The following is a 14,711-nucleotide window of genomic DNA, read 5'->3' as shown; positions in this document are numbered from 1 at the left end:
CTGACCACTTTTGTCTCCTTTTGTCTGAAATAAGATGGACAATATCACGTGTGTATATTTTTTAAGCAGTTAAAACTGATGTGCCTTTAATTCATTAAAATCATCTTTGGGTCTGACAGCCCTCGTAAGGCACTGAAGTTTTATTTACTGTAATAACAAGTTCAGTATCTATGTTGGTTTGAAAAACAGCATTAATTCATCATAAGATAATGTACAACATGAAAATACATATTTAAAGGAGTAGTTCACCTTTCTGTCATCATTTATTCACACTCTTGTCATTTCAAACCTGTGTGGCTTTCTTTCTTCTTCAGAACACAAAATAAGATATTTTGAATATAAGTTATATCTTCTGTTGCAGCTCGAGTTGTTAAATGTAGAAAAACAAATCATTTATTTAGAGAATTTGTTTTAAGTAAACATGATGCTGTCCCTGAGATTTTTACCTGAGGGAGGAGTTCAAGCCGACCAATCGAAGGGCTTGCGATCAGTGTATTTGCATGAATTAAATCACTCAACCTTTGTTGCACATGTACTGAATAATCCAAACGATAGCATCTATCCAATAAACAGAAAGAGACGATCTATTTCATTATTATACTCCTAAATGAATAACACCTCAAATATCAACTGTTACTGAACTGATCATTGAATGGGACTCGGTCACTCCAGTTGTCAAAGACTTTTTTAATAAGATATAATTTATTAAAATGAGGAATCACACACAGTATCTCATATTATCCTGCACTGGACAGTAATGTGATAATAATGTGTGTTTTTCCACAGATTTAACAAGGATTTATATGAGAAGAGAGAATCTGCTGCTCAGTTTCTGGTGAATCTGTTCACTGCAGCATCAGAGTTTGACACAAATACAGAAGAAAAATACACTGAACTATTAACATCTGTGTGCAGCTACACAACTTTCCCCTTTAAAGAAGATGATTATGAGGAAGATAATTATGATGAAGAAGAAAAGTTTCAGATTAAACAGTGTGATTTTCTGCTGGATCTGTGTTCACATGTGAAGAACTATGAGAGTGAAACAGGCAGAAGTGTCCTACCAGCATTACAGTCAATATATCATCAGTCATCTCCTGAAGTCTGGATCATAAACCTCTCAGAGAGAAAGAGCTCCATCCTCCTAGAAGTGCTGAAACTCCAAACAGAGAAGAAACCAGTAGAGCTGAGAGACTTGACACATGAAGAGAGTGAAGTGAGAGGATTCCTCCAGTGTCTGCCGTACATCTCTCAACTCAGGTGAGGGTTTTATCGTACAATATCACCCTGAAGTGGATTTAGTTTGTTTTAGTGTTGAAATCTCAGTATACAGATATAAAACAATCTGACTGAACTGTAGTTGTTGTGGCGAATCTGTTTTCCATCGCAGAAATAAATCTCAGAGACAAGGATTCCAGATCCCAAGAGTTTTAACTTTATTTGCCCAGACAAACAAAGTGAGACACACAGATTCATCTGAAGCTGTCAAACAAACACACATCTGACTTCATACTTTATACAGAAACCTTAAGTCATTATCATGGTGTTAACCAATCATGTTTCACCTGACATCATCTTCTACCAATCACGGTTCACATGATATCACCTCTTTCTTTGTTCGTCCCCTTCCCGTTCGCTACTGATATATTTCAGTCGGGTCTGCGCTTGCTGCAGTTATGTTTTCTATCTACCATACTAGGATTTAACCGTAGCGAGCGCCTCTCAAAAACACATAAATCATGTGCTCTTTATCTGGACCCCTTTCAGGGGCTTTCGGACCATACATGATTTATTATTGGCTTTATTACTAGCTTATAGTTAAGCGTAATAATGGGCAACCCAGGTCTGCGGATGCAAGCGATAAATTAAACTTGTCTACAAAAGTGTCTGATGTGTACGTGCAGTTCATGTTTTAGTGTAATAAGATATTTGGTTTGTGTGCCGGTGTTCAAGTGTTCAAACTTATACATGAGGCCCATAGCACATATTATATACTATATACATGTTATATACTATAACTAAATGTATCATTTTATATTAGAAAACCCAATACCATAATACAAAAATGAATACTGTAATAGAAAAACCACAATATAGTCCAGGGGCTCATAGGTTCAACAGGTCTTGTGCTGTAAGTCGCAGTGGTTTGCATCCAGGTGTGAACAGTTTGTGTATCATGAGCATTTGTAACGGCGAGACAGAGAGTTTAAGGCATCGCAAAACGAAATGGAACAGATGGCCATAACTGAGGAAGTCCATCGGTTAAGCATCCTGGACACTATAATAGTGGTGTAGAAACGGGGAAGGAAAGTGGAACAAGTGCACACATTATCACCTGTAGTCCAACTGCCCGCGTGCTAACACAGGACACGTGTGCATACACAACAGACGTCACATAAAGGTACATACACATTAGACATAGGTGGCCGTTACACACTCACTGATGTCATTATTGTGTTATTCTTGGTGTTTCATGTATTTCCAACGTGTGTGCATACTCCATGATAGAAAAGAGAATGACATGTCGATACCAGACATTTGCAAATCATGACGTAGTAAAACTAAGATCTTTCTTTATAGGAAGCAGTTTTGTGACTCAATATTATGGAGGACTTGAGTATAAATACATAAATGAATATATTAATGCACGCATAAATAAACAAATATATACATGCATAATAAATAAATAAATACATGCATAAATGTATACATAATTAAATCAATCAATCAATAAATGCGTAAATAATTAAATTTGTTAAAAATATGAGCTATGCACCATTTTTTGTAATACAGTTTCTTCTGTATTTATTTACGCATTTATTGATTGATTTAATTATTTATTCCTGTATTTATTTATGCGTGTATTATTATATTCATTTATGTATTTATGCTTAAGTCATTTCTTGTCCTCCATACAATATACAGGTGAATCAGTTCTGTGTTTCACATGATTCACAGATACTCTGACCACTTTTGTCTCCTTTTGTCTGAAATAAGATGGACAATATCACGTGTGTATATTTTTTAAGCAGTTAAAACAGATGTGCCTTTAATTCATTAAAATCATCTTTGGGTCTGACAGCCCTCATAAGGCACTGAAGTTTTATTTACTGTAATAACAAGTTCAGTATCTATGTTGGTTTGAAAAACAGCTTTAATTAATCATAAGATAATGTACAACATGAAAATACATATTTAAAGGAGTAGTTCACCTTTCTGTCATCATTTATTCACACTCTTGTCATTTCAAACCTGTGTGGCTTTCTTTCTTCTTCAGAACACAAAATAAGATATTTTGAATATAAGTTATATCTTCTGTTGCAGCTCGAGTTGTTAAATGTAGAAAAACAAATCATTTATTTAGAGAATTTGTTTTAAGTAAACATGATGCTGTCCCTGAGATTTTTACCTGAGGGAGGAGTTCAAGCCGACCAATCGAAGCGCTTGCGATCAGTGTATTTGCATGAATTAAATCACTCAACCTTTGTTGCACATGTACTGAATAATCCAAACGATAGCATCTATCCAATAAACAGAAAGAGACGATCTATTTCATTATTATACTCCTAAATGAATAACACCTCAAATATCAACTGTTACTGAACTGATCATTGAATGGGACTTGGTCACTCCAGTTGTCAAAGACTTTTTTAATAAGATATAATTTATTAAAATGAGGAATCACACACAGTATCTCATATTATCCTGCACTGGACAGTAATGTGATAATAATGTGTGTTTTTCCACAGATTTAACAAGGATTTATATGAGAAGAGAGAATCTGCTGCTCAGTTTCTGGTGAATCTGTTCACTGCAGCATCAGAGTTTGACACAAATACAGAAGAAAAATACACTGAACTATTAACATCTGTGTTCAGCTACACAACTTTCCCCTTTAAAGAAGATGATTATGAGGAAGATAATTATGATGAAGAAGAAGAGTTTCAGATTAAACAGTGTGATTTTCTGCTGGATCTGTGTTCACATGTGAAGAACTATGAGAGTGAAACAGGCAGAAGTGTCCTACCAGCATTACAGTCAATATATCATCAGTCATATCCTGAAGTCTGGATCATAAACCTCTCAGAGAGAAAGAGCTCCATCCTCCTAGAAGTGCTGAAACTCCAAACAGAGAAGAAACCAGTAGAGCTGAGAGACTTGACACATGAAGAGAGTGAAGTGAGAGGATTCCTCCAGTGTCTGCCGTACATCTCTCAACTCAGGTGAGGGTTTTATCGTACAATATCACCCTGAAGTGGATTTAGTTTGTTTTAGTGTTGAAATCTCAGTATACAGATATAAAACAATCTGACTGAACTGTAGTTGTTGTGGCGAATCTGTTTTCCGTCACAGAAATAAATCTCAGAGACAAGGATTCCAGATCCCAAGAGTTTTAACTTTATTTGCCCAGACAAACAAAGTGAGACACACAGATTCATCTGAAGCTGTCAAACAAACACACATCTGACTTCATACTTTATACAGAAACCTCAAGTCATTATCATATTGTTAACCAATCATGTTTCACCTGACATCATCTTCTACCAATCACGGTTCACATGATATCACCTCTTTCTTTGCACAATTTTTTGTAATACAGTTACTTCTGTATTTCTACATGTATTTATTGATTTAATTATTTTTTCCTGTATTTATTTATGCGTGTATTATTATATTCATTTATGTATGTCACGAAACGTATAATGAAGAACCCAAGCGCAGGCAGCAATACGGGGTAACAGACTTTAAAAATAAATAACAAAACAAATACTTCCTACATGGGGGGCAAAAATAACCAAACACTGGGTTATTCTAACAAATACATACAGCGGACCGGGACAAGGACAAGGAACTCTACGTACAGGGCAGGAACCATGTACAACGAACGAGCACAAGACAATAGACAAGAGGGTATTATATAGGGAGACTAACAAAGGAGATAACGATGGGCAGGTGTGGGTAATGAGACACGGGAGGAAAGCTATACTAGAAACGAGAGGTGCGGGGCCAAATGACGAGACAGGAGAGAAAGCATATTATGTCCTGATTGACAATATGTTTCTCTCCACATAAAACACGTGAGTCTGTCTTGATTCTGCCCCAGACCAGAAAATCAAGACAACAGAAGGCAGAATCATGACAATGTATTTATGCTTAAGTCATTTCTTGTCCTCCATACAATATACAGGTGATTCAGTTCTGTGTTTCACATGATTCACAGATACTCTGACCACTTTTGTCTCCTTTTGTCTGAAATAAGATGGACAATATCACGTGTGTATATTTTTAAGCAGTTAAAACTGCTGTGCCTTTAATTCATTAAAATCATCTTTGGGTCTGACAGCCCTCATAAGGCACTGAAGTTTTATTTACTGTAATAACAAGTTCAGTATCTATGTTGTTTTGAAAAACAGCATTAATTCATCATAAGATAATGAACAACATGCAAATACATATTTAAAGGAGTAGTTCACCTTTCTGTCATCATTTATTCACACTCTTGTCATTTCAAACCTGTATGGCTTTCTTTCTTCTGCAGAACACAAAATAAGATATTTTGAAGAATGTTGATAACAGCCCCCAACAGCCAACCACTTGCATTGGTTACAATAGATGTGATGGTGGTCTGTTCTGTTCTAACTTGAATCAAAATATCGTCTTTTGTGTACAGCAGAAGATAGAAAGTCATACAGGTTTGAGATGATAAGAGGGTCTGTAAAAGATGACAGAATGTTCATTATGAAGGTGAACTACTCCTTTAAGACCATTTCTACTTTTTCGCTGTTGGAGGAATGTGTGAAGAGTCTAAACTGAACCTCATGAAATTCAGGTTTTTAAAAGCTCTTCAATGATCCAGCACTAGACATTAACATTATGATTATATTTCTGTCTTTACAGATTTTATCTGTTAGACGATCAGGACGAGTGTTTCCAGTTCCTTGTGAATCTGTTCACTGCATCACTAGAGTGTGAAACTGATACAGGAGAAAAATACACTGAACTATTAACATCTGTGTGCAGCTACACAACTTTCCCCTTTGATGAAGATTATCATTTTTATCAATGTGATTTTCTGCTGGATCTGTACTCGCATGTGAAGAACTATGAGAGTGAAACAGCCAGAAGTGTCCTACCAGCATTACAGTCAATATATCATCAGTCATATCCTGAAGTCTGGATCATAAACCTCTCAAAGAGAAAGAGCTCCATCCTCCTAGAAGTGCTGAAACTCCAAACAGAGAAGAAACCAGTAGAGCTGAGAGACTTGACACATGAAGAGAGTGAAGTGAGAGGATTCCTCCAGTGTCTGCCGTACATCTCACAACTCAGGTGAGGGTTTTATCGTACAATATCACCCTGAAGTGGATTTAGATTGTTTTAGTGTTGAAATCTCAGTATACAGATATAAAACAATCTGACTGAACTGTAGTTGTTGTGGTGAATCTGTTTTCCGTCGCAGAAATAAATCTCAGAGACAAGGATTCCAGATCCCAAGAGTTTTAACTTTATTTGCCCAGACAAACAAAGTGAGACACACAGATTCATCTGAAGCTGTCCAACAAACACACATCTGACTTCATACTTTATACAGAAACCTTAAGTCATTATCATGGTGTTAACCAATCATGTTTCACCTGACATCATCTTCTACCAATCAAGGTTCACATGATATCACCTCTTTCTTTGTTCGTCCCCTTCCCGTTCGCTACTGATATATTTCAGTCGGGTCTGCGCTTGCTACAGTTATGTTTTCTATCTACCATACTAGGATTTAACCGTAGCGAGCGCCTCTCAAAAACACATAAATCATGTTCCCTTTATCTGGACCCCTTTCAGGGGCTTTCGGACCATACATGATTTATTATTGGCTTTATTACTAGCTTATAGTTAAGCGTAATAATGGGCAACCCAGGTCTGCGGATGCAAGCGATAAATTAAACTTGTCTACAAAAGTGTCTGATGTGTACGTGCAGTTCATGTTTTAGTGTAATAAGATATTTGGTTTGTGTGCCGGTGTTCAAGTGTTCAAACTTATACATGAGGCCCATAGCACATATTATATACTATATACATGTTATATACTATAACTAAATGTATCATTTTATATTAGAAAACCCAATACCATAATACAAAAATGAATACTGTAATAGAAAAACCACAATATAGTCCAGGGGCTCATAGGTTCAACAGGTCTTGTGCTGTAAGTCGCAGTGGTTTGCATCCAGGTGTGAACAGTTTGTGTATCATGAGCATTTGTAACGGCGAGACAGAGAGTTTAAGGCATCGCAAAACGAAATGGAACAGATGGCCATAACTGAGGAAGTCCATCGGTTAAGCATCCTGGACACTATAATAGTGGTGTAGAAACGGGGAAGGAAAGTGGAACAAGTGCACACATTATCACCTGTAGTCCAACTGCCCGCGTGCTAACACAGGACACGTGTGCATACACAACAGACGTCACATAAAGGTACATACACATTAGACATAGGTGGCCGTTACACACTCACTGATGTCATTATTGTGTTATTCTTGGTGTTTCATGTATTTCCAACGTGTGTGCATACTCCATGATAGAAAAGAGAATGACATGTCGATACCAGACATTTGCAAATCATGACGTAGTAAAACTAAGATCTTTCTTTATAGGAAGCAGTTGTTTGACTCAATATTATGGAGGACTTGAGTATAAATACATAAATGAATATATTAATGCACGCATAAATAAACAAATATATACATGCATAATAAATAAATACATGCATAAATGTATACATAATTAAATCAATCAATCAATAAATGCGTAAATAATTAAATTTGTTAAAAATATGAGCTATGCACCATTTTTTGTAATACAGTTTCTTCTGTATTTATTTACGCATTTATTGATTGATTTAATTATTTATTCCTGTATTTATTTATGCGTGTATTATTATATTCATTTATGTATTTATGCTTAAGTCATTTCTTGTCCTCCATACAATATACAGGTGATTCAGTTCTGTGTTTCACATGATTCACAGATACTCTGACCACTTTTGTCTCCTTTTGTCTGAAATAAGATGGACAATATCACGTGTGTATATTTTTTAAGCAGTTAAAACTGATGTGCCTTTAATTCATTAAAATCATCTTTGGGTCTGACAGCCCTCATAAGGCACTGAAGTTTTATTTACTGTAATAACAAGTTCAGTATCTATGTTGGTTTGAAAAACAGCATTAATTCATCATAAGATAATGTACAACATGAAAATACATATTTAAAGGAGTAGTTCACCTTTCTGTCATCATTTATTCACACTCTTGTCATTTCAAACCTGTGTGGCTTTCTTTCTTCTTCAGAACACAAAATAAGATATTTTGAATATAAGTTATATCTTCTGTTGCAGCTCGAGTTGTTAAATGTAGAAAAACAAATAATTTATTTAGAGAATTTGTTTTAAGTAAACATGATGCTGTCCCTGAGATTTTTACCTGAGGGAGGAGTTCAAGCCGACCAATCGAATCGCTTGAGATCAGCGTATTTGCATGAATTAAATCACTCAACCTTTGTTGCACATGTACTGAATAATCCAAACGATAGCATCTATCCAATAAACAGAAAGAGACGATCTATTTCATTATTATACTCCTAAATGAATAACACCTCAAATATCAACTGTTACTGAACTGATCATTGAATGGGACTTGGTCACTCCAGTTGTCAAAGACTTTTTTAATAAGATATAATTTATTTAAATGAGGAATCACACACAGCATCTCACATTATCCTGCACTGGACAGTAATGTGATAATAATGTGTGTTTTTCCACAGATTTAACAAGGATTTATATGAGAAGAGAGAATCTGCTGTTCAGTTTCTGGTGAATCTGTTCACTGCAGCATCAGAGTTTGACACAAATACAGAAGAAAAATACACTGAACTATTAACATCTGTGTGCAGCTACACAACTTTCCCCTTTAAAGAAGATGATTATGAAGAAGATAATTATGATGAAGAAGAAGAGTTTCAGATTAAACAGTGTGATTTTTTGCTGGATCTGTGTTCACATGTGAAGAACTATGAGAGTGAAACAGGCAGAAGTGTCCTACCAGCATTACAGTCAATATATCATCAGTCATATCCTGAAGTCTGGATCATAAACCTCTCAGAGAGAAAGAGCTCCATCCTCCTAGAAGTGCTGAAACTCCAAACAGAGAAGAAACCAGTAGAGCTGAGAGACTGGACACATGAAGAGAGTGAAGTGAGAGGATTCCTCCAGTGTCTGCCGTACATCTCACAACTCAGGTGAGGGTTTTATCGTACAATATCACCCTGAAGTGGATTTAGTTTGTTTTAGTGTTGAAATCTCAGTATACAGATATAAAACAATCTGACTGAACTGTAGTTGTTGTGGCGAATCTGTTTTCCGTCGCAGAAATAAATCTCAGAGACAAGGATTCCAGATCCCAAGAGTTTTAACTTTATTTGCCCAGACAAACAAAGTGAGACACACAGATTCATCTGAAGCTGTCAAACAAACACACATCTGACTTCATACTTTATACAGAAACCTCAAGTCATTATCATGGTGTTAACCAATCATGTTTCACCTGACATCATCTTCTACCAATCACGGTTCACATGATATCACCTCTTTCTTTGCACAATTTTTTGTAATACAGTTACTTCTGTATTTCTACATGTATTTATCGATTTAATTATTTTTTCCTGTATTTATTTATGCGTGTATTATTATATTCATTTATGTATGTCACGAAACGTATAATGAAGAACCCAAGCGCAGGCAGCAATACGGGGTAACAGACTTTAAAAATAAATAACAAAACAAATACTTCCCACATGGGGGGCAAAAATAACCAAACACTGGGTTATTCTAACAAATACATACAGCGGACCGGGACAAGGACAAGGACCTCTACGTACAGGGCAGGAACCATGTACAACGAACGAGCACAAGACAATAGACAAGAGGGTATTATATAGGGAGACTAACAAAGGAGATAACGATGGGCAGGTGTGGGTAATGAGACACGGGAGGAAAGCTATACTAGAAACGAGAGGTGCGGGGCCAAATGACGAGACAGGAGAGAAAGCATTTCATTAAAATCATCTTTGGGTCTGACAGCCCTCATAAGGCACTGAAGTTTTATTTACTGTAATAACAAGTTCAGTATCTATGTTGGTTTGAAAAACCGCATTAATTCATCATAAGATAATGTACAACATGAAAATACATATTTATAGGAGTAGTTCACCTTTCTGTCATCATTTATTCACACTCTTGTCATTTCAAACCTGTATGGCTTTCTTTCTTTTGCAGAACACTAAATACGATATTTTGAAGAATGTTGATAACAGCCCCCAACAGCCAACCACTTGCATTGGTTACAATAGATGTGATGGTGGTCTGTTCTGTTCTAACTTGAATCAAAATATCGTCTTTTGTGTACAGCAGAAGATAGAAAGTCGTACAGGTTTGAGATGATAAGAGGGTCTGTAAAAGATGACAGAATGTTCATTATGAAGGTGAACTACTCCTTCAAGACCATTTCTACTTTTTCGCTGTTGGAGGAATGTGTGAAGAGTCTAAACTGAACCACTTGAAATTCAGGTTTTTAAAAGCTCTTCAATGATCCAGCACTAGACATTAACATTATGATTATATTTCTGTCTTTACAGATTTTATCTGTTAGACGATCAGGACGAGTGTTTCCAGTTCCTTGTGAATCTGTTCACTGCATCACTAGAGTGTGAAACTGATACAGGAGAAAAATACACTGAACTATTAACATCTGTGTGCAACTACACAACTTTCCCCTTTAATAAATATTATTATGATGAAGATGATGAGTTTCAGATTGAACAGTGTGATTTTCTGCTGGATCTGTGGTCACATGTGAAGAACTATGAGAGTGAAACAGGCAGAAGTGTCCTACCAGCATTACAGTCAATATATCATCAGTCATCTCCTGAAGTCTGGATCATAAACCTCTCAGAGAGAAAGAGCTCCATCCTCCTAGAAGTGCTGAAACTCCAAACAGAGAAGAAACCAGTAGAGCTGAGAGACTGGACACATGAAGAGAGTGAAGTGAGAGGATTCCTCCAGTGTCTGCCGTACATCTCTGAATTGAGGTCTGTAATGAGAGTTAATACTGCTTTTCATTTGTGTGCCTCATACAATCTAATGTGCAGAATAATATGCATATTTTATATCTGTTATGTAAGGGATAAATCTGCAGTCAAATATAAAATTATATTAATGTTATACAAAGAATATTTGACAGCTGAAGGCTTTGATTGATCAAGTGTTCCAGAGATCTGTGTCAGAAATCAAGTTCTGTTCTCTTTGTGTAGGAATTCTGATCAGTTTATTCCATCGGTGTGTGAAGCGTTCGGGCTCAAAGTAAAGAGAGATCAGGTGACTCCTCTGCTTCAGGCTCTGATGTTTACAGTCACTCTCAGAGGAAAATTACCCAGCAGCACCTGCAGATGTGTGGGGAGAGTATTGAGTCTGTCACCCTCCAAACTAAACCTGACTCTAAAACCACAAGCCATCTCTCTCAGAGGAGTCAGATCACTCTTCAGACACATCACACACCTGAAGAAACTCAGGTAGGAGAAACATCATCAGCATCATCTCCGTCTGTGATGAAACATCAATGTTTATTCAGTGTGTTTTTTCTCATAACAGTCTTGAAGACAGAATGGTGATGATGATGGTCAGAGCTCTGAGGTCATTTAAAGGTCATTCTCTACTGAACACAGAGGAGCTTTCAGTGGTCACTAAAGACTCAAAGCGAACTCACAGTAGGATTGTGAGCAGCTTAACTTCTCTCTTGAGACGCCTGTCTGTCAGATGTCTGGATCTTACTGAATGTTCACTAGAGGCCGTGTCTGTCACTGCTCTGTTGTGTCTTCAGGGACTCCAGACTATCAGGTCTGTGTTCAGCACTGTTGAATTGTTTTTGCTAAATGAACCGGATTGTTTTACAAGCTGACAAAGTCCTGTTCTGTGTGTATGTTCAGGTTCTCTACACAGACTCTTCAGCAGCTGGTGTCAGTGGTGTGTGAAGCACAAGATGATGATCTGACACGCTGCTTTCTGGAGAAGGTGTCTGAAGATCTGACCTCCTGCTCACTGACCTGGAAAGAGATTCAGTATCTGCTCCAAAACCAAGCTGTTCATTTTAAAGTGAACTTAAGAAAAAGTCAAATCTCTTGTGAAAACATAAGAGAACTTGTGCCACGGTTAGACAGAATCCAGTTGAAAAGGTGAAATAATTATTTTAGAAGAAATCTGGGTTTTTAAATGTGTTTTAGGATGAATAACTTTGCAATTATTTGTCTTTTAGGAAATGTGTAGTTTACCTTTTCATTTGGGGATGTGTATTTGTTCAGTGCCGTTATGAATTGTTTTTATTCTCTATAGGTTGAGCCCCAGTTTTATTCTGTCCATCATTATGGAGATTTATGAGAGTCGCTCTCCTCAGTATGTGTCCGGTCTGTTGAGCTCAGCGGAGAATGACATCAACCTGAAAGACCGAGTGTTGGATTCAGTTCAGTGTGCAGCTCTGCGCTTCACTCTACAGCACTGCAACACGCTCAAACTCAATCTGTTCTGGACCTCCATCCCAGATGAAGAGCTCAAGAGCTTTCTGCCTCTACTCAACAGAGTCACACGACTCAGGTTATCTTATTTAACAGCTTTATCATAATAGACATCATAACGGAGAGAGCTGGTGAATGTATTTGTGTGTTTGTTAACCGTGTTTATTTGTGTGTTTGTATCAGTGTTGACAGGCAGCTGTTGCTGAAGATGCTTCATTGCTGCAGTTCCTCTGATGATCAACAGGAGGCAACAGATCTTCTGCTCTCTGCTCTTCAAAACAAACTGGATTTCTCCTGCTGCTCTGCTCTGGATCTGACAGTCACACAGGAGAACCAGAACCATCTAAATCTGACCAATGAAGACTGTAGAATGATCTCATCTGTGCTTCAGAAAACCAAAAGTGTTGTGAAGTTGGTTTTGGAGGACTGTAAAGTCTGTGATACGGCCCTGAAACAACTTCTGCCAGTTCTGTCTCAAGTCCAGCTCAGGTAATGATGTATAACACTCTATATAAGGAAAATGTGTTCATATACATCAAGGATTAAACTGATTGATTTATTGTTTATCTGTTTCTCTCTCAGCTGCAGGAAAGATCTACTGCTACAGTTTCTGACTTGTGTTAGTGAAGATGCAGAGAAAGGGTCTGAGAGTCTTTCACAGGCTTTAGGAGGAGAGCTGGACCTCAGTCACACTCAGATGGATCAGAGAGCTTGTGAACAGCTGGAGGTGTTTCTGGAATATTCTGATGGACTGACAGAACTGGACCTCAGTCACTGTAAACTCACCGATCAATACATGGAGACACTGTTACCACATCTACACAAGACTCAGACTCTGGAGTGAGTTAAAGATCACATCAGGAATACAGACACAAATGATGATAGATTAAATGATCACACGCACTTTATGTTGAATTTCTTTATTAATTTTTTAATCTTATCATTTCGTTGTTTCTTTCAGTCTGAGTTTCAATTGTATTACTGATGAACTTGCAAACAGAATCCACAGTGTTGTTTCTACTCACAACAATATTCAGACAGTACGGTAAGTGTGTATGTGTGTTTGTGTGGTTGTGTTATCAGTGTAATTTTGCTAATGAGACTTGTATTTTGTATTTGCAGACTCTTTGGAAACAAAATCAAAGACAGAACGCAGTTTATCAAAGACAAGAGATTTGAAATATGGTGAAGACTCTGAACTGTAACTCTTGTGTCATCAAGAGGATGTAAATAAATCACATATTTGAATGTGTACCTCTGTATAAAACCTGTGAATACATTTCAGATGCAATCAGTAAAAAAAGTTAAAATAACAAAAATCAGTCAATAGTACGAAAACTATTTCGAAAACTGATTCATAATCATCTTAACGGTAAGCTTATAATAATGATTTATAAATTAAGAGGTTGGGAATGACTGCATGATAGCATCTTTAGAATGACAGAGCTGAAACACTACATACCCATATAAGTGTTTTCTACACTATCGATGTTTGTAGGTTATCATAACTAAGACAATTACTTTTAATACAAAAATCTGTGGTTTCTATGAGATAAAATGCTTGTAAATATAATATATCTCATGACATCGATACTGAAATAAAAAATAACTGAAAATAAAAGAGCATCCTCTGTTCAATAAATCCTTCATGTTCACTACGCTCTCGGGCATCCGGTCAGTTGTAATACCTAGAATGAAAAAAATCAAGGAACACTTCTGATAACAACTGATGTACTAGATGTGTCTGTATAAAATTTGACCTGTGTTTCTCTCTCTTCTCATCTTGGCTGTGAGGTTCTCTGTGATTTTGTGTGTGCGTGTGTCTGAATCTGTGTGTTTGTCTTCTGTGTTTTCACCCTTTTTTATATTGTATAACCTTCATGCGTTGCTTGTAATTCAGGCCAATTCTACATCATTACCGACCATCATGAACTAGACTTCTGATAAAGACATAATGGTGTTTAACTACTGTACAAAAGCATCAGTGATGCTCACCGTATCAAAAGAAAAACAAACTGAATCTTTGCGTAATTGTGGGTTCATAGCATGTGTTTATGTGTGGACGTCTCTTTGTCCTCTCTGGTTTCCTGCTGTGGTA

At 36.8% G+C, this 14,711-nt stretch overlaps 1 protein-coding gene across 1 annotated transcript in view; it reads left to right on the top strand.

Moving 5' to 3' along the window:
* LOC306908601 (uncharacterized protein) overlaps positions 1-14,269 on the top strand; it is a 78,452-nt gene extending 64,183 nt beyond the window's left edge. Inside the window, exons 31-43 of the mRNA XM_079481631.1 lie at positions 787-1,260; positions 3,750-4,223; positions 5,899-6,330; positions 8,816-9,289; positions 10,685-11,137; positions 11,360-11,617; positions 11,697-11,942; positions 12,032-12,277; positions 12,435-12,692; positions 12,797-13,102; positions 13,196-13,453; positions 13,575-13,658; positions 13,736-14,269. Coding sequence (XP_079337757.1) covers positions 787-1,260; positions 3,750-4,223; positions 5,899-6,330; positions 8,816-9,289; positions 10,685-11,137; positions 11,360-11,617; positions 11,697-11,942; positions 12,032-12,277; positions 12,435-12,692; positions 12,797-13,102; positions 13,196-13,453; positions 13,575-13,658; positions 13,736-13,802 — 4,030 coding nt within the window. The 3' untranslated portion in view covers positions 13,803-14,269. The remainder of the gene's footprint in view (positions 1-786; positions 1,261-3,749; positions 4,224-5,898; positions 6,331-8,815; positions 9,290-10,684; positions 11,138-11,359; positions 11,618-11,696; positions 11,943-12,031; positions 12,278-12,434; positions 12,693-12,796; positions 13,103-13,195; positions 13,454-13,574; positions 13,659-13,735) is intronic.
* The last annotated feature ends 442 nt before the right edge of the window (positions 14,270-14,711 follow it).

Source organism: Barbatula barbatula (assembly GCF_947034865.1).
Source record: "Barbatula barbatula genome assembly, chromosome: 19".
NCBI classification, from domain to species: domain Eukaryota; kingdom Metazoa; phylum Chordata; class Actinopteri; order Cypriniformes; family Nemacheilidae; genus Barbatula; species Barbatula barbatula.
The sequence above is the reverse complement of the archived record's forward strand: the minus strand, read 5'-3'. Positions and strand labels throughout refer to the sequence as shown.